This window comes from Delphinus delphis, chromosome 16 (genome assembly GCF_949987515.2).
Source record: "Delphinus delphis chromosome 16, mDelDel1.2, whole genome shotgun sequence".
NCBI classification, from domain to species: Eukaryota; Metazoa; Chordata; class Mammalia; order Artiodactyla; family Delphinidae; genus Delphinus; species Delphinus delphis.
Window position 1 is genome coordinate 30396605 of NC_082698.1, and position 25526 is coordinate 30422130.

The 25526-nt window shown below is 51.3% G+C and overlaps 1 protein-coding gene across 1 annotated transcript in view; it reads left to right on the forward strand.

The window, feature by feature from the left end:
* Positions 1–4989: 4989 nt before the first annotated feature.
* The window catches only part of SLIT1 (slit guidance ligand 1), a 171621-nt gene continuing 151084 nt past the window's right edge, over positions 4990–25526 (forward strand). The window contains exon 1 of the mRNA XM_060034372.1: positions 4990–5201. Within this exon, the coding sequence (XP_059890355.1) occupies positions 5005–5201 (197 nt within the window). The 5' untranslated portion in view covers positions 4990–5004. The remainder of the gene's footprint in view (positions 5202–25526) is intronic.

Sequence of the window (25526 nt, forward strand, 5' to 3'; positions counted from 1 at the left end):
ACTCCTTTGTGAGGTTAGGCTGGTTGCCTCTGGGCCACCAGCTGGTCAGTGGTGTTTGGATTTGATCATTTATTAATCTCTTTCCAGCTCTGGCATCTTGTGATTGAAGCTAGTGTAACCAGTGTCACCTGGCTCCAGTTGTCCCTCTCCATTCCCCTGTGGCTATCTTCCTCTTTGATGTGTCTCATCCTCACTAAAAGCGTGTGGAAGCTGGAGAGGAGGAGGGAGGCAGGCAGGCCTCAGACCCTTTGTTCCTGCCAGGCCCCTTCCTTCAATGGCTCCCCAGAGTTTTCAGGTCCAAGTTCAAACTCATTAACTCAGCACACTAGGCCTTGATTCTTAGAGCATGGTTTCTGGAACCACCTGCATCAGCATCATACTGCCTCACCCTCCAGCTTGCTAACAGTGAAGATTCTGATTAAAGTCTTGGGTGGGTCCTAGGAATAGGCATTTATAATAAGCATCCCTGGGGATTAAAACAATGTATAGGTGGTAATGGGGGGTTAGGTCATACTACACAGGTAAACAAATCCAAACAGTAGGAAAACAACAACAACAATGACATGTGCTGAAACTATCCCCCTACCACTACCCAGGCCCCTCCCTGGAAGCCACTGTCTCTCATTTGAGGGATAGTGCATTCCAAACACACACATATATAGGCATGTGCTTGGGCACAGGGACAGGCCAGGAGATTCTGAAAGCCCAATAAACCAGAGAATGGCTGCACCAGGGCCTCTGGGATGTGCCCGCATCAGCTCTCTGACCTCTTGCCATCACTCCCCACCTGAACCCCCTGCCGTGCACCAGCCTTACAGAACTTGCTGCAACTCAGCCACTGAGGATGCTGCTGCTGTGTGCCTTACCTCTCGCAGTTCTCTTTGGCCAGAAAGGCTTTCTTCCTCTTTGTTGCCCGCCAATGCCTATTTATCCTTCAAGACTAAGCTCAACTGCCTCTTCTTCCAGGAAGTCTTCCAGCCTTACCCCGTGTCCTACACTCTGGCTTCTCTGCACTTCCACATTCCCTGTTACCAAACTTATCATGCTGAGTGGGGTTTTCTTTCTGTTCCCCTGCTGGACCGTCAGCTCACTGTGGGCCAGGGCCATTCGTATTCCCTGTTGAATTGCTGAGTCCCAGTACAATGTACCTAGTACATAGATAGTCAATAATTGGTGTTCAATGAATGCTCAAATAGCAGGCATTCTGTCTCATTCTTGCCTTGTGTAGTTTGGAAATCCAAACCAAGGTGAGCCTCACCCAGGCTCTCCACCTTCTTGTACTCCAGAGGGGCTGGTGGTGCAGAAAGCTGGAAGGAGGGCATTTTCTCCCTGAGTCACAGGCAGGAGGGGCCCCTCAAGTCCTGAGCATGTGACACTGAGGGGATTCAGAGGAGGCTCACACCCCTGGGTTGGAGAGACCCAGCCCCAAGTTTCCCCTGGGGGGTCGCCCTGCTGGTGGCCAGTGGGCAGAGCGGGGCTTGGAGGGGCCTTCCTGGCAGAAGCAGTGTGACAGGCCTGCCTCTTCCCCACCCGTACAGAGGGAGCAGGTGGCCCGGCTGTAGGCAGGGGGTAGGGAGATCCAACAGAGGGAGGGGCATGCGAGAGGAAGCTGAAAAAGCAAGGGGGGTGGGATGGCAGGGGTGTTGCTGGTCAGGTGGCTGTTTAAGGAGGAAATGTGCTGGGAACGTTAATGAGCTGCGTTCGTTCACGGTGATCTGCTTCCCCAGTCGGGGAGCCGTCCAGGTTCTGGGGTGGAGGAACTGGGGACGGGAGCCAAGTTGGGGAGCTCCCCGGCTGCTGGGGCAGGGCCTCCCATGATGGGCTGGCAGGGGGAGTCTTTGTCCTGGCTCTGAGGAGCCCTCCTTCCTTCTCCCCTTTAAAGGAAAGGCCAGGCCTTGCCAGGCGGTGACAATTTGGCTCAAGGCCTGCTTGGGACTCACTGTCCATCCTAGTCTGGAAGCTTCTAGGGCAGCGGCTGGCTCTCAGGAGTCACTGGCAGAGCTAATCTTCCAGCCGCCCCCCCCCCCCGCCCCGTCTGCTCCCACCCCTCTTGCCTCTCCTCCACCCTGCCAGTCTGAAGCCCCCAGGGCATGTTGCCCATTAATCAACACTCTCGTCCTCCCCACATGGGTCCTGGCTTCCGAGGAGCCCTCTGAGGTCATGGGGCCAGGGAGGCACCGCTGGAGCCGAAGGTTGGAGACCAGATGCCTTCGATGGTCTGAGTGCCGGCTGTGACAGGCCTACTAAATGCCAGGTGCTGGGTTAAGTGCCAAAGTGAGGAGATGAGGAAGCCGTGAGGGGTGGGGAGTGGGGGAAGGCTTTGCCCCAGGAGGAGGGTCAGGGAAGGAGCCACATGTGTAAACAGAGCTCCAGCTAAGAGGGGATAAACAGAGCAGCAGGCTGGGGGACTTAACTCCGCCTGAGGCAGCTGGGGAGGGCCAGGGAGAGGAAAAGGGCTGAGCGCCCTGTGGAGTGGCGGGGAAGAAGGAATTCATGAAGGAGAGGGGAGAGGAGGCCCTTGCAGACGGCAGGCAGCCCTGGCTTGACTTGTGGAAGGGTTCCCTAAGATCACACCACACAGGGACCCCTGAGAAAGCCCCCTCCCCCTGAACTGTCATTGAATTGGTGCTCCAGGACCCATGGCCTTAGTTAGAGGTCATAGATAAAACTGTGAAAACTTTCAAAAGAACTGTCAGAAGCCCATAAAATCAGCCACATTAGTTATGACGTACTGGCCCCGGTTCTATCTGTTTATGACAGTAGAGATACTGCAAATTTTTCATCAAGATGGAAAAGAAAAATGAAGAAAACCTCTGAGGCTTTTGGTACCTGGTGGGTGAGGAAGCTTTAATCTTGTGGGGTCTTTTGGTACCACATCACCAGCTCTGACAGACTGTACTGTGCTGTGCTTACCCCTGGCACCTCCTGGACCAGCCACCTTTTCCTTCTGTTTTTTTTCCCAAGGAGAAACCCAGGTAGCCACCACCTGTGAGGGGAAGTTCTTCTTTTTTTTTTTTCCATCTTCCCAAAAGTTTTTATTTTATATTTTTCACATCTTTATTGGAGTATAATTGCTTCACAATGTTGTGTCAGTTTCTACTGTACAACAAAGTGAAGAGCCATATGTATACATATATCCCCATATCCCCTCCCTCTTGAGCTTCCCTCCCACCCTCCCTATCCCACCCCTCTAGGTCGTCACAAAGAAGAGATCGAGCTGATCTCCCTGTACTATGCAGCAGCTTCCACTAGCCATCCATTTCACATTTGGTAGTGTGTATATGTCCATGCTACTCTCTCACTTCATCCCAGCTTACCCTTCCCCCTCTCTGTGTCCTCAAGTCTGTTCTCTACATCTGCCTCTTTATTCCTGCCCTGCCACTAGGCTCATCAGTACCGCTTTTTTAGTTTCCATATATGCGTTAGCATACGGTATTTGTTTTTCTGACTTCGAAGTGCTTCTTCACCTGTTCAACTACTCTTCTTGCTGGGCTCTAAGCAGCCTTGACAGGGGCCCCAACTGATGGACAAACAATGTATGGGTCCTATGGTACCAACAAACCACAGCTCTCCTTGATTTGGCAGAGGTCCTTATCTTTTTTGGGTTGAGGTCAATCCTCTCTCCACCTGGATTTCCTGTTCACACCCATGACCATATCGGTCTCACAGTGAGCAAAGTGCCTGCCTAGAGGACTGTGAAAGCCCAGGGTCTGATGTGGGTGGCCTGTGGTGCTTCTCTTCAAGCCCTTTCCTGGCCTTCTCAGTGGTCCTTTCATGACAGGACTGAATATTCGTTTTCATCTGTTTTCACCTGTCACAAATGGAGGAACCCTGGTGTGAGCACACTAGGGTGTCTGCTGGATTTCCAAACCCCACTGATATTCTGGGAAGCCAGGGTAGCCCGATGGGCAGAAATAACATCTCCCGGCTGTGCAACTGTTCAAATCAGGGTCACTATCACTCTGGGGGGAGTCCCCTTGGAGAAGTGGGGTTGCTGCCATCTTGTCAGAGACTGCGTTGAGGGAAGGGAGGAGGCTTGCTGGGCCGAGGGCTTTGGTGCACCGCCCACCCCCCAGCCCCCTCCGCCCAGTGCTCTTGTTCCACCCTCAAGGTCCCAGGCTAAGTGAAGTAGGTGGCTTGGAGAGGTCACCTGGGGCTCGGGGCTTCCTTTCACCAAGAATTGAAAAAGCAAGTCTGGTGGGGCCCTAGAACCGTTTCAGCCGTCGGGGAGAGCGTGTCTGTGGCCTGGGGAAGGGGTCCAGGCAGCAAAATAAGATCCCCTCCCCCCTCTCTGGACCAGCAGCTGGGACTGCGGGAGCCGGGTGCGTGCGTCTAAGTGTGCGCATCCTCGCTCTGTGTGTGTGCGTGTGCGTGTGCGTGTGCGTGTGTGTGTGTGTGTGTGTGTGTGTGTGTAGAGAGAGCTGGAGAGGGTCGCGACCTGACGGGTCCAACTGTGTGCTCCCCTCCCCCCGCAGCCCCTGCCCGCTCTCGGAGGTTCCACCTTTGAAAGTGTAAGCTGCTAGCAGCGGCAGCCGAGTGGTCGTCGGGAGGCGGGGGCGGGGAGGGGAGGAGGAGTCTGGCTCTGGTTGTGTGCTTTTCGATTGATGGATGACTGCTGGGTGGGAGCGAGCGTGCGGGTGTGAGTGTGAGTGTGTGTGTGTGTGTGTGTGTGTGTGTGTGCGCGCGGGGTGCGTGCGCGCGCGGGGCCTGCCCATTTTCCTCCTCGCAGTAGTCAGTTGGGAGCTGGAGAGAGGGAGGGAGACGCAGCCCGCGAGAAACCGGAGAGGAGCCGAGCGCCCTCCGCCCGAGGCGCCCTCCCTTCGTCCGCGCACAGGCGCCGTCGCTTGGAGGAGCAAGGTGCCACCCAGCCCGCAAGGGCGCAGCGTACAAACCCGCGGTCTCTTCGGTGGCTCTGCCCCGGGACTGCACCTGGAGGCCACCCCGGACGGGGATGGTAAGCGGCCGCTGCCGTCTGGCAAGCAAGCGGGACGCGGTGCGGGCACCATGGCGCTGACGACCTGGAGGGGGCCCTCGGCGGGGCTTGTCCGGCCCGAGCTCTGGCTGCTGCTGTGGGCAGCCGCGTGGCGCCTGGGCGCCACGGCGTGCCCCGCCCTCTGCACCTGCACCGGCACCACGGTGGACTGCCACGGCACGGGGCTGCAGGCCGTCCCCAAGAACATTCCACGGAACACGGAGCGCCTGTGAGTATGGCCCTCATCCGCAGCCCGCGGGGAGCCTCGAGGTTGCCCTTCCACCCCGATGCAATTCAGGGCTAAAGGTGGGGGCAGGACCGTAGGGGCCTGGGTTCTGCAGCCAATAAATGAGTCAGTGCTTGCCAGGGTCCTTCCCGAGCCAGAAGCCAGGAGCCAGGAGCGCCAATGTTTCCCTTTCTCGGGATTCAGAGGGCCCTCGCGGGGCTGCCAGCTCCCATCCTCACACCTGGGCCCTCGCGGGCTGCCAGCTCCCATCCTCACACCTGCACCCTGCTCTCAGCACGGCAGGCCTTCCCACTGCGCCAGCACTTTATTTCTCCAGGGTGTCTGGGAATTGGTGCCAGAAAGCCTTCCTGGCACCCAGGAGGGAAGCTCACACGCACCAGGCACCATGTCTCCGTTTGGGCACATGGGGCTTGGGCTGTGTTCTGAGTGGGAGGTGTGCATTTGGGCTCTGAGGGCTTGTAGGCTGGTGATGGGCAGCAGGATGGGATGGAGTTGAAGGTCCTAGTCTCCCCCTTTCTCCCCATTGTTTGCCTCAGAGTCTTAGAATTTTTTCCTTCCAGATGTGAGGCATTTGTCTCCTACTACACATCCAGCCATCCCCAACCCAGGCAGACAGTGGACCTGAGGGATTTGGGTTTGAGCCTTGGGGTATGTTACATTCAGCACACAGAGAGGGGTAGATATGACCTGGACAAGGAGCCCGTAAATAATGCTGAGAGGTCGGGAGCTTGGAGTGGGAGATACGAGGTTAAAGATATTGCCCATGATAAGTCATGAAAACCATCATTTCTCTTACGCTGTTGTCACTCACTTCTAAATTCTTGAGAAAACTTGGCCCTTTCTTGACTCACCAAATTTTGTAGAATGTGTGTGTGTGTGTGTGGGGGGGTGGGATTAGCATGTGTGTGTGTTTATAGACATATATAATTTGTTTTCCCAGATTCTTTTGCAGAATGTGTATCTGCATGAATTCCTGGTATCTGTGGTGTCACCTCAGTAGTGTGAGCCTGGGAGAGCCCATGTACATGGGCTGTGTGTGCAGATTTTTGGTCTCATGCAGGGTCTTTTATTTAAAAATTTTTATTATTTATTAATTTATTTTTTGGCTGCGTTGGGTCTTCGTTGCTTCGTGCGGGCTTTCTTTAGTTACGGCGAGCGGGGGCTACTCTTGTTGTGATGCAGGGCTTCTCATGGTGGTGGCTTCTCTTGTTGCGGAGCACGGGCTCTAGGCCCATGGGCTTCGCTAGTTGTGGCTCACAGGCTCTAGAGCACAGGCTCAGTAGTTCTGGCTCATGGGCTCAGTTGCTCTGCGGCACGTGGGATCTTCCCGGACCAGGGCTTGAACCTGTGTCCCCTGCATTGGCAGGCGGATTCTTAACCACTGCGCCGCTTGGGAAGTCCCTCATGAAGGGCCTTTGTGCCGCTTGCGGAGGTGGCTGCCTTTGGGGGATTTTTGAGCTGGACTTCGGAGGAGGCTGCTGGCCCCTTTGAAATCTGCCTTCTCCTTCTCACACTCCTGGGTCCCTGCAGTGGCTCTCAGGAAAGGCGTACAGATTTTGAGAACTTTTGAGCACATTTTCATGACTCTCGGCTGGTCAGAGGCAGAAATCTGGCCCTGGGAAGAACTGTCTCCTGGATCAAACTCCGTACCAAGGTCAGCAATTAGCACGTTTGCCCCAGACTCTTCTTGGCTGAGACTGAAAAATTCCCTTGGAGGTTTCAGAAAATTTGCAATCTAGGTGGGAATCAGTGTGTGTGTGTGTGTGTGTGTGTGTGTGTGTGTGTGTGTGTGTGTGTGTGTGTGTGTGTGTGTGTGTGTGTGTGTGTGTGTGTGTGTGTATGTGTATGTGTGTGTGTTGTGGCACTGCATGGGGAGAAGTTGGAACAAACAGATTCCTTGGGGATCCTGTGTGGCCCTGGAGAGGGACGACGGAGGGTCAGAAATCTGTCTAAAGGACCCCTGAGGCTGCAGGGTCACCCTCCATGTTCCTTCTGGACCTCATCTCTGTTCCTTTGCCTTGTCCTCGGGGCAATTCTCCTGCAGCTGTTACCCTGGTAGCGGCCTAGGTCTGAGAATTTTAGCCCCTCTCCTTTGCTTTTGGATCTGAATTTTGAAGTCATTTTATTTCTTGCTCTCTCTCCACCTTTAGTTTTGAGGGTAGTGTCTGTTTTGACTTTGATGAACTCTTTAGCTCTTTTGCAATCAGAGTGAGATGGAAGTGAAATTTCCCGGTGTAAAGTTAGTTATTTGCTGTGTGACCTTGGGCAAGTGACTTAACTTCTCTGAGCCTTAGTTGCTTTCTATCAGGAAAATGAGGCTGCTGATACGTAAGGTCTCTGGTTCTTGTGAGGACTGAAGGTAATGTATGGGAAGTTCTTGGTACATTATGATGCTTGCTGAGGGCCATTATTATAATAGGATCAGGAGAAGAGTCTTGTTACTTAATTCAGCAAGTGTTTGTGGAGCCCGTAACTGCCCTGGTGCTGAGGCTCCAGCTGGGAGTGAGCAAGTCCCTGCCCTGAAGGGATGTACAGTTGAGAGGACTGGGCAGGTGCACCTAACTGTAAGCTCTGGCAGTGTAATGGGGCTGTGGGGAGGAAGCTTTGGGATTAGAAGCTCTTTTCTGGGGTGAAGGAGCTTCCAGGGGATGGACCATTTTATGAAGGTACTTTGGGACTCAATAGTGGTTGGGTCGGATTTTGCCAAGTAGAGAGGGCAGGCAGCCCAGAGAGGGCATGCAGGAGCAAAAAGCTTGAAGATGGGAGTGTGGCCGGCCTGCTGGGAGAACGGACCAGCTTTGCCCTGGGGCTGAAACATGCTGTGGAGTGGAATGTGATGGGATTTGAGACTGGGAAGGTTGGGAAGGGTCAGGAAGGCCTTTCTCTATCTGGATTTTTCCTTTAGAGACTTCAGGGTTCAGATCCAGGGATAAGTCATCAGGTCTGACCTTTGCTGTGTGCAAAACTTCTTGGATTGGGAAAGGCTGGAGAAAGCAGAGGGAGCCTGCCTTTTCAACAGGCAGGCCGCGAAAGAGCCATTTGAAGAGGAAAAGAACATCCTGAAAAGAGGCCTTGAGCAGGCTCAAAATAACTGTGGCATATGCTCTCTCTAATCAATATGGGTGTCGTGCAGTATCAGAGCCTGAAACAGTGGCTTCTTCCGAGGCTGTGAAATTTTTATAGACCGCAGCTGTGCATTCGTTCGCCTTTTGTCTTCTGGGCAGTTTCCCTGGCAGCCTGTGAGGCCCAGCAACTTTATGATCATATATTCCATAACTCCGGGTCCAGCCCGTCTCCCCACGTGGGAAGAAATTGTCACTGGTTTGCTGCAGGGCCTTCTGGGAAGAGACTGTGCAGGCTCCAGAGCTGTTGAGGAAATTGGCTCAGCCAGAGGGACTGTGGGGCTGTTGGGCGGGTGGGGAAGGGTTGCTGAATAATTCACTGCAGTGGAACAACTGAAGTCCAGTGCAAGGTTGGGAGTGTGGTAGAGGAGGCCTGGGGGCTTGTCTCTTTGCAGGGCCCAGACTCAGAGGGGCCCAGCCATGGCCACTATCATTTTTTCTTCTACTCAAGGACCTTTCAGTTGGATTTTTTTTTTTTCTAACTTAAAAAATCTTTTGGACTAGAGTGTTTAGGAGAGTGTGATGAGAGAGTGCAGTATGTGTGGACACCACTTCTCCCCTCCACCCTGGACACTTGTATTCCAGGCTTGCCGCGGATGCCCCTTGTGGGTGTAGGATGCAGAGAGGAGAGAGGCCTGAGTATGGAGAGAGGGCCCTGGGAGGCCTGCTGGCTTCTGTTTGCCTCCAGGTCCAGCACTTTCTGCTGCTCTTTGGGCCATGGGGGCCTACACTCCTGCCTTCCTCGGTATGTCCCCTTGCCTCCTGGCCAGTTTGTCCACTGCCCTAGCTCCCTGCCCGCTGCTGAGGCCTGGGAAGCCCATGCCTTCTCCCAGCTTAGCCCCGAGTCTGGAGGCCCTGTTCAATGGGGGTGGGTGGTTTTGACCAAGGAAGGCTGCCCAGGGCACCCCCAGGCTGATTGTCTGGGAGCCTGGTTGGAATTCCAAACATTGATTGGATGGTGGCTGCGGTGAGAGGGGTCAGAGGGCCAGACAGAAGCCACGTCTGCCACCGGGGCCTGGCCGGCCTGGGCTCTCTGAGCAGGACTCGATGGGCTCCGGCAGTAGAGACGCACGTGGTGCAGGGGGAGTTGCCTCCTGGTGAAGCTCGTGTCTCTAGTAGCAGGTGCACTGGGCTTATTGCTGGGCTCTGAGTGACTGGTGGTATGGCCCGGTGCTGCCACTCCATGTGACCTGAGACCCAGTTTCCCCATCTGTAAAAGGGGATGACGGTTGCAGGTTGATGGTGAGGACTAAGTGAGTGCATGCGTGTAGAGGGCCTGCAGGCGTGTTTGGCACATGGTGGGTGTTCTGCCTCCGGGGAGAGTGATACCTACCACCTCATAGGGTTTTTGCCAGGACTCACTCATTCTATGTGTGTGAAAACGCTTTGTGACTCTTAGTTTTACTATTTGAGAAGCTCAGGCTAAAGGCTTGAGGGTTCAGGTGGGGCAGGAGAGAGGGCGGTGGGGGGCAAGCATTTGAGTGTTGGCCGGACTGCAAGCTGGGGTCTGGCTCTCAGAACGCTCCTTCCCTGGACTGTCCCGCGTCCCTTAGGGTTTGGAGACAAGGCGCGGGTCAGTGTCATGCAGGGAGTCTCTGCAGGGTGGATGGCTCTGGAGCCAGACTGCTTGGCTTTTTAGTCCCTCTCTGCCATTCAGCAGCTGGGGGGACCTTGGGCAAGGTATGGGGTTTAATTCACTCATTCAACAGATAGCTGTCTCTTGAAGGTCTGCATGGTGCCGAATGAATAGTCCCGGACAGAAATGGAAACCGCGCCTCTCTCTCCGAGTTTTAGTCCAGCAGGAGAGATGGAGATGAATGACACAATAGGAGGAGAATCATGTAATTGCAAAATGGGATAAGTGCTCTGGAGGAAAGTGTGACTTCTCAGGCCCCCATTTCCTTGCCCATAAAATGGGGATGATGACAGGACCTGCTTCAGATGGTGGTCCTAAGGATTAAATGTGGTGATGCTGGGAGAAGCACTTTGCACTGGGCCTGGCACACAGCAAGTGCCCAGTAAGTGGTAGTATTATTATTGTTATTAAGGTGACAGAGAATTGCAGGGCTGTGAAAGGAACTTGGGTGCCACTCAAGGCCGGATCCCAGCACGGCCCTGCTCTCTATTCCCTCATCAGGCAGCCACTGGGCGCTCTGGATCCCCGGGGAACCTTGGGGCACACGGAGACCGAGCTGCCCCTTTCACGGTGCCCCCTCTCGGAGGCAGGGGGCTGGCTGCGGTGGCCCAGGCTGCCCGCTGCTGCCAGCAGGGGCGGCTGTGCTCTTTGGGGGCCGGCTGAAGGGGGGCGGGGACAGGCAGCCCCCGCGTTATTGGGAGCAGACGGGAGCTTGGCTGAGCTGCTGTCTCAGTTCTGTGCCGGCATTAGCAGCTCGGCAGGGCTCTTGCTTAATGGGATTTGCTTCCCAAATGCTGTAATTATCGCCATACAAATACTTATTACCCAGAGCAGATGACGGCCGGGCCTTGGGCAGTAGCCAGGGAGCTGGGCTGTGCTCGGGGTGGAGAATTGGCTCCTCTTTTTGAGCTCGAGATTCCCTCCCCTTCTCTCTGGATCCCAGCCTGCCGTGGACAAACAGCTGTTGGGCACCTGCCGTGTGCAGAGTGTCTGCAGAGGTCCAGGATATGGACTCGCTCCTCTGGGAGCTTGTGGCCTGGTGGGGAGAAAGGTCTGTCTGCGAAAGAACAAATGTGTAAGGATGCCCATAGGGACGTAGAGCACAGCGGCTACCAGCGCAGCCTTTGCTGTGAGAATGGCCCGGTTTGAATCTCGCCTTCATCACCTACCACCTGAGAGATCTTGGCTGACTCATGAGTGACTCAATTTCCTCATCTGTAAAATGGGAGCAACGTAGCATTTACCTTGTAGGGCTGTGAGTTCAAATGAAATTGTCCATGTAGGCGTGGTTAGAATAACATTGGCACGTAGAAAGTACTCCATCAATGTTAGAGATGAGGAGATGGGAGTGAGACATGGAGGAGGAGTTGTATCCCTAGAGTGATGGGGAGGTGGGATTTGAACTGGGCCTTGAAGGTTGGGCAGGAATTAGGTGAGTGAGCGGTGAAGCCAGGGCAAGGGAATCTGGGGGCATCCAGAGGTGAGTGCCGTACGTTTGGGAAGGAGATCCAGCTGGTAGGGTGAACATTTGTGCTGGTGAGTTCTGAGAGAGAAGATTAAAGTAATGGGTAGGCTCAGGCCATGTGGCTGGGGAATGGGGAGCCATCCGAGGATGTGTGTGTGTGTGTGTGTGTGTGTGTGTGTGTGTGTAAAATTTTATAATAATTTTTTTTTTACTATTCAGCGATGTTTAACAAATCTAGCTGTGCAAACATCACCACAGTCCAATTTTAGAATATTTTCATCACCCCAAAAGATTCCTTGTGTTCACTGTAATTTTAAATTTTGTTATAATTTCAAACTGACAGAAAAGTTGCAACAAAAGTATATCCCTTATCCAGACTCAATTGTTTATATTTTGCCCCCTTTGCTTTATCATATATTATACACACACACACGCACACACACCTTTTTTCCTTGAACCATTTAAGAATAGATTGGAGGCATAACTTTTTTCCTCTAAAAGCTTTGGTGTGTATTTTTCTAAGGACAATAAGGCTATGAAAATCAGAAAATTTAATGTCGATACAATACTATTATCTACTCCGTGGTTCATTTTAGAATTTCATCAATTGTGCCAATAATGTCTTTTGTGGCTATTGTTTTGTTCAGGTTCAGAATTCTGTCCAGGATCACACATGGCATCTACTTGTCATGGCTCTTTATTCTCTGTTAATTTGGACCAGTTCCTTAGCCTTTCTTTGTTTTTCTTGACCTTAACATTTTTGAAGTATACTGGCCAGTTATTTTGTAGAATGTCCCTCAATTTGGCTTCATCTGCTTTTTTCTCATGATTGCGTTCAGGTTATGCATTTTTGGCAGGAATGCTAAATGAGCAACGTTGTGCCCTTCTCAGTGGGTCACGCCAGAAGACACGTGATGTCAGTTTGTCCCAATGTTGGTGATTTTAGCTCTGATTACTTGGTAATTTGGTGTCAGCCAGGCTTCTCTGCTGAAAAGTTACTATTTTCCCCTTTGTTATTAATAATTGACTTGCAGGGAGATACTTCCAGGCCATGTAAATATCCTACGCATCAAACTTTCATTCACTAGTTTTGGTTCCACGGATGAGAAATTTGTAACTCCACCATTTCTTCTCTATTTATTAGTTGGCATTCTACTGTAAGAAAGATTGTTTGTAACAGCATGGACTTGTGGATTATTATTTTATTCATTGGGTTATAATTTGTAATAATGTTACTACATTATTTTGATGTTCAGAGTGTCCCACATTTGGCCAGTGGGACCCCTTCAAGGTGCTCCCGTGTCCCGTTGACAAGACCCTTTAAGCACTTGCCTCCAGGGGTTTTGAGTGGAGAGTAACAAGTGCAAAATGGTGTTTTAATATATTCTGTTTCCTGGCTTTGGTATGGACAATAAATGGAGGGAGAGACCAACTGGTTGGTGGTGGGGAGACCAGTTGGTTATGGTGACTGTGATTTCTGACAGCAGTTTTTCTATCACTGCTGTATTTTTGTTCTTTAAAAAAAAATTAAAAAAAACTTTTATTTTAAAACAATTTTAGACTTACAGAAAAGTTGCCAAAGTAGTACAGAGAGAATTCCCATACACCCTTCACCCAGCTTCCCCTAATGTTAACATCTTTCTTAATCATAGCGCGATGATCAAAACCTAGAAATAAACATTGGTACAATACTGTTAGCTAAGCTATAGACTTCATTTGTATTTCACTAGTTTTCTTCCACCAATGTCCCTTTTCTATTACAGGACCCAATCCAGGATCCCACATTGCATTTAATTGTCATTTCTCCTTAGTCTTCTTCAGCCTGTGACAGTTCCTTAGTCTTTCCTTGTTCTTTGTGACCTTGACATTTGTAAAAAGTGCTGGTTAGTTATTTTGTAGACTGCTCTTCGGTTTGTGTTTCTCTGGTGTTTTTTCATGATTGGATTGAGGTTATACATTTTTGGCAAGAATGCCACAGAGGTGATGTGCCCTTCCCAGAGCATCCTATCAGAGGGTAGATGACATTGATATGTGTCATTGCAGATGATGTTAACCTTGATCTCTTGGTTAAGATGGTGTCTGCCAGGGCTTCCCTGGTGGCGCAGTGGTTGAGAGTCCGCCTGCCGATGCAGGGGACATGGGTTCGTGCCCTGGTCTGGGAAGATCCCACATGCTGCGGAGTGGCTGGGCCCGTGAGCCATGGCCGCTGAGCCTGCGCGTCTGGAGCCTGTGCTCCGCAACGGGAGAGGCCACAACAGTGAGAGGCCTGCATACTGTAAAAAAAAAAAAAAAAAGATGGTGTCTGCCAGGTTTCTCCACTATAACGTTATCTTTCCATTTGCAATTAATAAATATTTGCGGGGGGAGATACTTTGAGAGTATGTAATATCCTTTTTGTCCTCAAATTCTCACCTACTAATTTTAGCATTCATTAACAGATCTTGCCTGCAACCATTATTATCCAATTTTTCTTTTCTATTTCCCTCATTGGTTCTACATTTATTAATTGGAATTCTTCTGTAGGGAAGAAAATCTTATTTCTTTTTAAGAAGGTGGTTTGTTGGTTGGGTACTTTGGGTTCTGAGTTTCCTGAGGGCAGGGACTGTGTCTCATGTATCTTTGTGTTTCCATCGCCACGTACATGGTAGGTGCTCAAAAAAAATGTGTGTTCAATGAGTTTTTTTTTTTTAAACCTGTGGTAAGACATTTCATGATTCTGATCCTTGCTTTAGAAAATATGATCATTGTGATAGGCTGAATAATGGTCCTCAAAGATGTCCACATCCTAATCCCTGGAATTTATGAATATGTTACCTTACAGGGCCAAAGGGACTTTGCAGATGTGATTAAGTTAAGGATCTTTAGATGGGAGATGATTTTGGATTATATGGGTGGGCTCAAAATAATCACAAGGGTCCCTAGAGAGAGAGAGGCAGGAGGGTCAGAGTCAGTAGTAGGAGAAATATGACGACAGAAGCAAGAGATTGGAGTGATGCCAAGAAGGGGCCATGAGCCACAGAATGCAGGCGGCCTCTCGATGAAAGAGGCAAGGAGATGGATCCTCCCCTAGAGCCTCCAGGAAGGAATGCAGCCCTGGGAATGTCTTGACTTTAACCTAGCAAGACTGATTTCAGACTTCCGATCTCCAGAACCGTAAGATAATTTGTGTTGTTTTAAGCCACTAGTATGTGGTAATGTGTTATAACAGCAGCAGGCAACTGTTACAGTCCTCACAGAGTTTGGAGGGTACAGCAGAGGCCAAGGCATGAGAGGAAGCAGGCCTGGACGGAGGCAGAGGGTGCAGAAAGAGCAAATGGGAACGTCAGAGCAAATGGGAACGTCACAGGGGACCCTATGGCCCGAGGCTGGGAGGATGATTTTGCAGAGTAAAGTTGGGAGGGTGGCTGATCCTGGAGAGAAGCCATGAAGTTAGCTTCTGCCTCTTTTGTTTGAATTACCAATAAACAGCCATGTGAAGAAATGACCCTAGAGGCAGGAATAGGGGATGGTCACTCTGTTGAGTGTTCAGGCTGGAGAGACAGTTGGGAGGTTGTCCTGGGGAAGTAATGGGACCCACGAGGGCAGTGAGACAGAGACGTCACTGGGAATAAAAATCTCCCGGGAAGCTGGTATAAAATGCAGATCCCCAGGCCCATTCCAGAGTAGCTGAGGCTGAGGCAGCAGGTCTTTGGCAAAGGCCATTCAGGTGATTCAGATGTGGGAGGTGCCCAGGACACAATCCGAGGAACACTGCTTGGTGCTGGGGTTTCCTGGTGAAGAAAGTACGTCCTTTGAAGACGCAGGAGGACTGCCGTTGGCTTCCACCCACATTAAGAGGGCAGCAGGAAGGGAGGGCCACCAGGGAGGAGCTGGGGGAGGGGCAGCGGCTGGGGGAGGGGCAGGAGGAGCTCCCGTCCACAGGGGAGCCTTGGCCCGACGTTTGTGGATTCCAACCTGGGCGATGCAGTTACTGCTAAAGCCAAAGAAGGCGTCTGGAGATGGTGGGGGGAGGGTTAACAGTGTGGAGAGCAGCCAGTCTGTTTGAGGATGAGGGCCAAGGAACGCTTCTGGAACTGCGACTGGGGGGTCACTGGCAAAGCTGGGCAGAACGGTTTCCTGGGAGAAGTGGAAGGCGGAAGCAGATGGTTGGGAGCGAGTAGGTGGTGAGGAAGTTGGCGGGAGGAGAGAACAAGCACGGGAGCTCCAAGGGGAGCCGCTCAGAGATTGTTTGCAGAGGGGCAGGTGGACTGGAGTCCCACTCGGGGGAGAGGGGGTGGGAGGCGACTGTGGAAAAGAGGAGCCAGAGCTCTGGGTGGGTTGGGGAGGGGAGGACCTATGACAGGTCAAAGAGCAGAGATGGAGAGCATCGAGGAGGGAGTTGTGATGGTGTTGGTGGTCACCATTCAGAGCCCTTACTTTGTGCCCAGGCTCCGAGCCAGGTGCTTTACCCACGTCCACTCTTTCACTCCTCATAACAGTCCTGGGAGGAAGGCATTACAGGTCCCTGAGGGACTGGTTCCTGGAGATCCACCCACCCAGCACCAAATAAGATTCCAAAATTCCCGATGCTCAAGTTCCTTATATAAAATGGCGTACTATTTGCGTATAACCTACTCACATCCTCTCCTATACTTTAAATAATCTCTAGATTACTTATAATACCTAATAAGAGGTAAATACTACATAAATAGTTGTAAATACAGTGTAAATGATATGCAAATAGTTGCCAGAGCAGGGCAAATTCAAGTTTTGCTTTTTGGAACTTTCTGGAATTTGTTTTTTGTGTGTGGAATATTTTCGATCTACGGTTGGTTGAATCTGTGGCGGTGGAACCCCCAGATAAGGGGGATAAGAGTCTACTGCACTTACCCCTGCTTTGTAGATGAGGAGAAGATAAGAGAGGTGGAATCGTCTGCCCTGGGTTAAACAGTCAGCTGGTAAGTGATGCTCTGAGTCTCGAGGCTTTGAGATGTGTTTCTGTTTAAATTTTTTTTAATATAAATTTATTTATTTAATTTATTTATTATTTTTGCCTGTGTTGGGTCTTCGTTGCTGCACGCGGGCTTTCTCTAGCTGCGGCGAGCGGGGGCTACTGTTCGTTGCAGTGCGCGGGCTTCTCATTGCAGTGGCTTCTCTTGTTGTGGAGCATGGGCTCTAGGCACGCGGGCTTCAGTAGTTGTGGCTTGCGGTCTCTGGAGCACAGGCTCAGTAGTTGTGGCACAGGGGCTTAGTTGTTCCGCGGCATGTGGGTTCTTCCCGGACCAGGGCTCGAACCCATGTCCCCTGCACTGGCAGGTGGATTCTTAAGCACTGTGCCACCAGGGAAGCCCTGTGTTTAATTTTTAAATTTGACTACCACTCCACACATCTTAATAAGGCTTGGCTTCATTCATTCATTCATCATTCATTTAACACCTACAAAACCTCTGTCGGGGCTTAGCACTAGGACATAAAGGGAAATTGGCCAAGATTGATTCCTTCCTGCATGTGTTTACAAGGTGGACCCAAGTTGCAGGCTGGCACAGGGAGGGGTGTCCAGCCTAGGGGTAGGGGGTGGTGAGCAGAGTTGGGGGATGCGAGGAGGTGGTGTTGCAGGTTGAGGTCAGGGCCAGGGAGTTAGCTGCTGGGTGGCCTCTCAGGGGCCTGGGGTGGGCAGTGAGTGGAGAGGGGGCTGGCAGGCAATGGACATGGAGGCCTGGTGGCCACCAGGGAGTGGGGCCTGTCTGTAGGGATGTGGTTTTGGGATGGGCCCCAGACCTGAGAATGGTATTGGCAAGAGCAAGGCCAGGCCTCAGTAGTGAAGGAACGGAGGTGCGGTTTGTGCCTCAGAACAGAATGCACCATGGAGTTGGGGTTAAGAGCTGGGCTCTGATCGCCTCCCACCCATTAGGATGGCTACTATAAAAAAAGTGGGAAATGACAAATGGTGGCGAGGATGTGGAGAAATTGGAACCATTGTGTGTTGTTTCTGGGAATGTAAAATGGTGCGACTGCTGTGGAAAACAGTATGAAGGTTCCTCAAAAAGTTAAACATAGAATTAGCATATGATCCAGCAAGTTCACTTCTGGGTATATACCCAAAAGAATTGAAAGCAGCGTCTCAAAGGTATTTGTATACTCATGTTCATAGCTGGATTATTCACGATAGCTGAAGGGTGGAAGCAACCCAAGTGTCCACTGTTGGATGAATGGATAAACAAAACTTGTAGACGTGCAATGGAATATTATTCCGCCTTAAAAAGGAAGGAAATTCTGACACATGCTACACCATGGATGAACCTTGAGGACATTGTGAAATAAGCCAGTCCCCTTATCTGAGGTACCCAGAGTAGTCAAATTCGTAGAGACAGAAAGTAGAATGGTGGTTACCAGGGGCTTTGGGAGAGAGGAAGGGGAAGTTACTGTTTATCAGGTACAGAGTTTCAGTTTTGCAGGCTGAAAAAGTTCTGGAGATCTGTCGTACAACAATGTGAATGTACTTAACACTACTGAGCTCTGCACTTCAAAACGGTTAAAATGGTAAATTTTGTTGTGTATTTTATAGCAATTAAAAAAAAAAAAAAAGACCTGGGCCCTGGAGTCAGACATGCTAGGGTTCAAGTCTTGCCTTTTCAACCTACTTACCAGCTGGCTGAACTTGAGCTGGTTACTTAAATTCTTTATGCCTCAGTTTCCTCATCTGAAAATCAAGACTGATAGCAAACCTTTGAACCAGGTGGTATTATGAGGCTTAAATGAGCTGGCTTGGCTGTGATAGTATAGATATTGCTAGTACTCAAGCCAAGGAAACAAGATGGGAGCCAGGAGCCTGGGCAGAGCAGGATCCGTAGAAAATCTGCTGTGGTGTGAGGCCCCTGACTACTCATCCCTGGGACTTCTTGATTCATCACACGGTGGAGGGTGACCCCAGCCCTGGGGTTGGTGCCAGACCTGTGGGCTCTGCTGAGGGGGTGGAGGAGCCTCTGGATCATGACCCACTGAGGCTTGAGGAAGGCTTGGGGCTGATGGGAGGATGCGCCGGCCTCGGCTGTGATGTGCTGGCAGCAGCCAGGCTCCTTGGGCAGGATAGTTCAGCTTACATTTAGTGAGCAACTACTGTGTGCCAGGCACCCCCACAGGTGCTGGCTTACAGATGTGGCCTCTGCCTCTCACAGCCTGGCAGGGGAGACTGGCCTTTAAGGCCAGTCATATATACTTTTTTATTTTGTAATTTTTTTAAAAAATTATTTTTTAATTTATTTTTGGCTGCATTGGGTCTTCGTTGCTGCCCATGGGCTTCCTCTAGTTGTGGTGAGCGGGGGCTACTCTTTGTTGTGGTGCATGGATTTCCCATTTTGGGGAGCACGGGCTTAGTTGCTCTGGGACATGTGGGAGCTTCCTGGACCAGAGCTCAAACCCGTGTGCCCTGCATTGGCAGGCAGATTCTTAACCACTGCGCCACCAGGGAAGTCCCCAAAGGACCTCATATTAAATGCACAAATCAAAATGCCAGCTCTGGAGGAGGAGCTGAGTGAACACCTGTGGGGAGGGTGGTTTAGAGGAGGGGACATTTAAACTGAGGCCTGAAGGATGTTGGGAGTAAGCCAGCTGTGGGTTACTCTGTGGGCTCTGGATCAGAGCCCAGCTGGCCCTGGCAAAGGCCCTGAGGCAGAAGAGCTGGTTGTTGAAAGTGGAGGAGCAGGGTGGCTGAAGCCCTGGGGGCTGGTATTTTCCTAACAAGGGAACTGAGGAAAAATCAGTCTTTTAACCTGTGGGCTATGGAATGGTTGTTGGTAAAACAGCAGCGTCCTCTCTGTGTGAAGCTTTCCTTGGCTGATGTCCATTTGGGGAGAGCATTTCTTAATGAGTGTGGGTTTTTTTTTTTTTTGAGTCAGGGAGCAGGGAAACATGGAAAACTCACCCAACCCAGTGCTATTTAGAATATGTCAGTTTGAATGCAAATTTATTCTTGCATTCAAGAAATACTTACTAAAACATCTATCAGGTAACAGGTGCCAGGTACTACGTTAGGCCCTGGAGATACAATAATGAGAAAAAACTGGCACAGTCTGTGTCCTCAAGGAGCTTATACATGGGGAGGGGTAGAGATATCAGTCAAGGAAGGTCCCAAATCCATATAAAATTGCCCCTGATTTGTGCTGCAGAGGAGAGGGTTAGAGTGCCCTGTGGGCCTGTGATAGGGAGGTTGGACCAATTGGAAGGAAAAGTTGGAGTGAGTTAGGCAAAGTGGAAGGAGGGAGCAGTGCAGGCAGAGGGAATGGCAAGTTCAAAGGCCCTGCCACCAGAGGGAGCAAATCAGAACAGGGAGAGTGGGGCGGGCCACATGGGGTTTGTGGTCGGTGTTAAGGAGAGTTTTGTCTTGATTCCAAGAGTGATGGGGGTTCATTGAAGGGCTTAAGTGGGGAGTGACACGATCAGATTTGCATCTTGAAAAGATCACTCTGGCTGTGGCCTGGAGAACAGATTGGAGGGGAGCCAGAGGGAAGGTGGGGAGCCCAGTTAGGTGGCTCTGGGCGCTCCATGCAGCCAGTCCACCTGCAGGTTGGGGTGTGGGCCTGTCTACCTCTGTCGGGCAGCAGCTGGGTAGGGACATTCTTCATTCCCTTGGTTCTCCTGTCTGACTTTGCAGACACTGAGTGCTGTGGATTTGGCCAGGGTAAGATTTCAAAGGACAGCGCTGAGGAATACAGTTCCCCAGCTCGGAGGCCAGTCTCATTCACAGTCAGAGCGTGCGTGTTTATTTTTTGGAGACCTGGCAGGAAGGGAATTTAGAGGTCAGCTGAGCCTCCCCATCACCATTGCAGTTTGGGCCCTTGGGGAGGAACCAGCACCAGGAGTGGTTGCCTTCCCACCCAACCGTGAGAAATGCTTGTGAAGGGCGTGCAGCCCCCAGAGCGCCCCAAGAGGGGCCCAGGGTGTCTATTCCTACAGCTTTAGGACATCCAGTGGTTTCTGTCGGTTTATCACAAACACCCAGATGCGGGGATCAGATTCTTGTTTCCCGAGAGGATTCGAGAAATCCTGGTGTGTTTTTGTTTTTCCCTCAGTAATTTTGCTTCAGAGGATTTTCTCCCAAATCTTTCACCACCGAGGTTTTTTCTTTCAGGTTAGGACCACATAGGAACGGATGGGAGTCAGGGCCATTTGCCACTGGAGTGTATTTCCTCCTGGGGAGAAGGATGAATGCAGAGCCATCACTTTTGGAAGAGAGAGAACCGTCTCAGGGCATCTTCCCTGGGCCTCAGCATCCTGCGGCCTGCAGGGCAGAAGCAGCCAGCTCCTCCCTGCTCAGCATAGCACAGGCAGCCCAGCACCAGCCTGAGCTGAGCCTGGGGCACCACCCTTCTAGTGGTGCCATGGTCCTTGAGGGAAACAAAACAACAGCAACAATAGTAGTAGTAAAAATAATTGCAGCAGGGAATATTGATATAGAGAGCATTTCTGTATGCCAGGCACTGCTCTTGGTGCTTTAGAAATAGTTAAGTCATTTAAACCTCACCACATCTCTTAAGAGGTGGGTGTTATCATTATCTTCGTTTTACAAATGGGGAAACTGAGGCGCAGAGAAGTTAAACTTTGTGCCCAGGGTCACACAGCTAGTGATCGTAGAGTAGGAATTTGAAGCCGGATAGTCTGGCTCTAAAGCCCAAGCTCGGCTGGCTGGGAAGCTGCCCTGATGTTGTTGTTTGGGCAGAGCACACGGTCTTATTAGAGGGCCCCAGGGTGTCTGTCTAAGTTGTTCCTCGGCTCTGTCCAAGGCATGATTGCTCAGGGTGAGGGGTGGCCTCGATGGAATCCAGCAACACGAGGCATCATGATGAAGGGGAAGGAACCTGGATTCACGTTGGCCTGAGTGGGATTTTGTCCTGGCCCCACCACTTATGAGCTGGGTGGCACTGGGCAAATTGCTTCACCAATCTCTGCCTCAGTTTCCTCATCAGCAAGATGGAGAGAACTTGACTCATCTCGTAGGCTACTGTGCAGGTGAAATGAGATGAAACATGCTTGGAGTTGGGCTCAGAGCCTGCACACAGAGGCGCCCAATAAAGAGAAGTGGTGGATGTGGGCCCTGGTGGCAAGAACCTCAGGGACCCCAGGGTAGCTCTGGATCCTGGCTTCTTCCTGAGAAGCGAGGCTGGGAATTGCCCCAGAGGGCCCACCCCACTTGCCTGCTCTGGCTGCACAGGTCTGAAGGTCACAGCAGCTTCTCTGGTTTTCCCAGGCGGCTTGCTGGGGAGGGGTCTCCATGGCGACACTCAAGGAGCACCTGTTGGAGGAATCAGGCACCGGAGAAAAATGACCTCCTCGCCTCATTTCAGCAGCCTGTGCTGAGGGTTCCAGGGGAGGTGGCCGGGCCACCTCGAGGTTGGAAACTCGATCCTGTTGGGCTGCCCGGCTGAGGGGAGAGGGAGGGGACCGTGGAGGCCATTCTCTCAGCCTAAGTGGCGCTAATGACTCCTTAAGCTGCAGCCCCAGACCTGCGAACCCGATGAGAGCTGCCTCTGCTTCACAGGCTGCCTTCTCGAGGGCTGTCCCCTGAGAGGAGGCGCTTAGCTTAGCTCCAGGTTACAGACCAAAGCTGATGGGGGAGGCTGGGGTCTGGGGGAGCTTGGGCTTCCATCGACATTCTTGCCTGGAAGCCACCAGCAGGGCCTCCCGAGAGGGGGGCTGTGTTTGCTCTGCTGTCTGTACCATTGTCCTCCTGTGCCTGCCTGTCCCAGGTCTTTTCTTGAGTGGAGGTGGAGTGGGGTGCAGGAGGTGAGGGGGAGGGGTTGGAATCCACTGATGGCTAAGGAATGCGCCCCAGAGTCTGCCCAGTGGAGCCTGGTGCCAAAGGTGAGAAGAGAGGCAGGTAGATGAGCATGTCATCAGTACTCCCTGCAAACTCCCCACCCCACCCTGCCCACCTTATGGGAATTCCATCCTCAGGGATTCCTGAGTTCCATTTGGGCCCTGCCTTGTTCAGACAAGTCTTGACGTCTGTCTTTGCCTCAGTTTTGCCGTCTGTGAATTGAATAATTATTGTAGTCAATTGCCTGATGAACCATGGTTGCCATGAGAAGGAGTGAGTGAATGATTGTAAAATTCAAGATTTCTCATGACCTTTGACTAATTCCGTTTCTAGGAACATATTCCTCCCAAATGCCCACCAAGCTTTATGCGGTATTATTTATAATCGAACAATACCAAAACAGCTCAGATGTTCCAGTGACAGAGAATCAGGGCATGCCCAGTAACTTGATATATCCAACGGAAGGGATCCTTTATACCAATCAAAATCGTAAATGGAGAACGAGTAGGGAATGACATTGCAGAAGGCGTGCACACCATTTATGTCTCATTCACTCTTGTATCTTCAGAACCTTGCAAAATGCTTTGCAAATAGCAAGTCTTCAGTAAATATTTGTCATATTATCTCCACTCGATAAAACTTATATCCAAAGGTAACAGGTTTGAGAGAAAATATTCCAGAATATTAACAAGGCATTCTTTCTGGGTGATGAGCTAATGTGTGATTTTTCTTTATTCTTAAGGTAATTGAAAAAATTCAATAATGTACATATGTTACTCATATTTTTCAGCACAATAACTTGCCTATTTTGTTGACTTTAAAAATAGAGATGTCTCTTAAAAAATTTCAAACAATGCAGAAAAGTATGAAAAGGAAGCTGAAGTCCCCTTAAGGCCCAGCACTCAGTGGTTACAGGCACTCACATGCAGCGAACAGCCCCCAGCGAACTGGTTCTATGCATAGACCTCTACTGATATGCCTGTGAGTTTTTACATAAGTGGGCTTGGGGCATACAAGCTGTCTTGAAACCCTTTTCCCAGGGGCTGTATCAGGGACATCTTCCCTTGTCAATACAAAGGGATCTGTACTGTTTTAAATGGCTGCATGGCATTCAGTTTCACAGATGTACTGAAATTTAACTAACCGTGGCTCTGTCGACGTCCACTTAAGTTTAATATTTTTGCTTTTATAATCAATGATGACATATATTATAATCAAAAACATAAAACCGGGACTTCCCTGGTGGTCCAGTGGTTAAGAATCTGCCTTCCAGTGCAGGGGACGCGGATTCGATCCCTGGTTGGGGAACTAGGATCCCACGTGCCGCGGGGCAACTGAGCTGTCGTGCCACCCCTACTGAGCTCGCGCACCTCAACGAGAGAGCCACGTGCTGCAAACTACAGAGCCCATGTGCTCTGCAACCTGCGGGCCACAACTAGAGAAGAGAAAACCCCCACGCCACAACTCGAGAGAAGCCTGTGCACTGCGACGAAAGATCCCGCCTGCTGCAACTAAGACCTGACACAAAAATGAATAAAATAAACAAATAACTAAATAATAAATCTTTTTTAAAAACCCCATAAAAACACCCCAAATTCCTTGTGGTTTTGGGTTCAGGGATGAAAGTTTGAGCTGGATAGCCCAGAGGGAACCGCCTGCTTGTGGAGGGAACCAGTCTTCAGAGCTTTGAGATGACATTCTCCTTGTTTGAAGTGAGGTCGTGTGGCAGGGGGAGCAGCAAAGAGAGGCTCAGAGGTGGCCGTTTCGGGGAAGAATATTTCATTCAACAAAAAAGGCCTTTACATTGAAAAGAGCCCATCTCACGTGGAGAAGACATCCTCCCAGCATTTAGGGCGGGAAGGGGCTCAGTCTGGTGCTCTCACCAATGGCCCCGTTACCTTGGAGAGACCTCAAACCCCTCAGAGAGATCCTGTTAGAAAAGAGCTGAGGAACAGGGAATGAGTTTTTCCAGCTGCTCCAAAGGATCAGGAGCCAGGCCCAGGGGAAGGACAGAGAGAGTGATGAATTGAATAAATTATCAGCTTGTCAACTTGGGGAGAGAGCCTGTCCTGGTGGAAGAAGCCTGGGCCCTAGGATCACACGGCTACGGGTCCAGATCCCTGCTCTGTCCTTTACCAGGTGGTGACCTCGGGAAGACCTCTTTGAGACATTTTTTCCTCATCTGTAAGATGGGCGCGATAACTACCTTCCAGCATCTTGTAAGGATGTATGCAAAGCCCAGTTCCCAGAGTGTGTGGAAATCAATAACATTTTGTTCTTAGTGGAAGCAGCTCTAGAACATCACACTTCTGAAACTCTCTTAGGAAAGGGAACTTGCGGTTTTTCAGAGTAGCTTGGACTTGGGTTGGGATGGCGGAAACACCTGGAACCTTTGACCAGAGTTGGTAAATGAGGAGACTGGGCCGCAGGTAGAGCGTGTGAGTGTCTGTGTGCGTGGATGTGTGCGCGCGAGATCAGTTAAGTTATTGCTAAGCGTATGGGGGTCGCGATGATGGTGAGGAAGAGGAGGGGGCAGGGTGGCTGTGGACACGGTGCTGCACAGGAAGCCAGGTGAGATGTGGAGGTGACAGCTGGGTTTGGAGCTGGGCCTGAGTGAGATTCCGCTGTGTGTGGCTCAGTGGAAGAACTTTCTGGGGAGTGGGGTGCCTGACCCCTGGAGTGGCCTGCCTTTCCATGGCTGGGCCAACTCCCTGTGAAGAGGAGTGGCCAGCAGAGGCTGGGTGGGAGGGGGTGGGAGGTGGGGTCCATGTCCAAGGTGCCCAGGGCATGACTGGAAGGGCTGAGAGAGGAGCACGTGGTCTTGGGAGGGAGCAAGGACTGGAGGCCCTGGTGGTGTGAGTCACTGCGGGGCTCGGCCTCCCTTCCTGGGCCCTGCCTTCCTGTCCCCGCTGCAGGACTGGCCTCATGGCAGCTCCTGCCCGGAGGCCTCACTGGCTCCCTGTCTTTCCTCTGGTTCCTTTCTCAGGCCCTCTGGCTTCGACCCACCTTCCCCCAACCCTGCTTCCCACGGCTCCCAGCCCTCCAGATACTCCGGCTTTTCTCCTTCCCTGGAGTGTCCGTTCCATCCCTCTTGCTACAGATCTGCCTTGTCTTTTGGACCTCATCTTGAGTCCCACTTCCTCAGTCCCCTTAAATGGCATGGCCCTCCCTGCGCTCTCCTGCTTGGAATCTGGACAGCTTGTGGGAACCAGTGCCACCAGATGATGGCATTGGTATCCCCAAGGGGCCCCTTTCTAGGTGCAGGCCATGCTCTTTGCTTGTTTATGCCTCA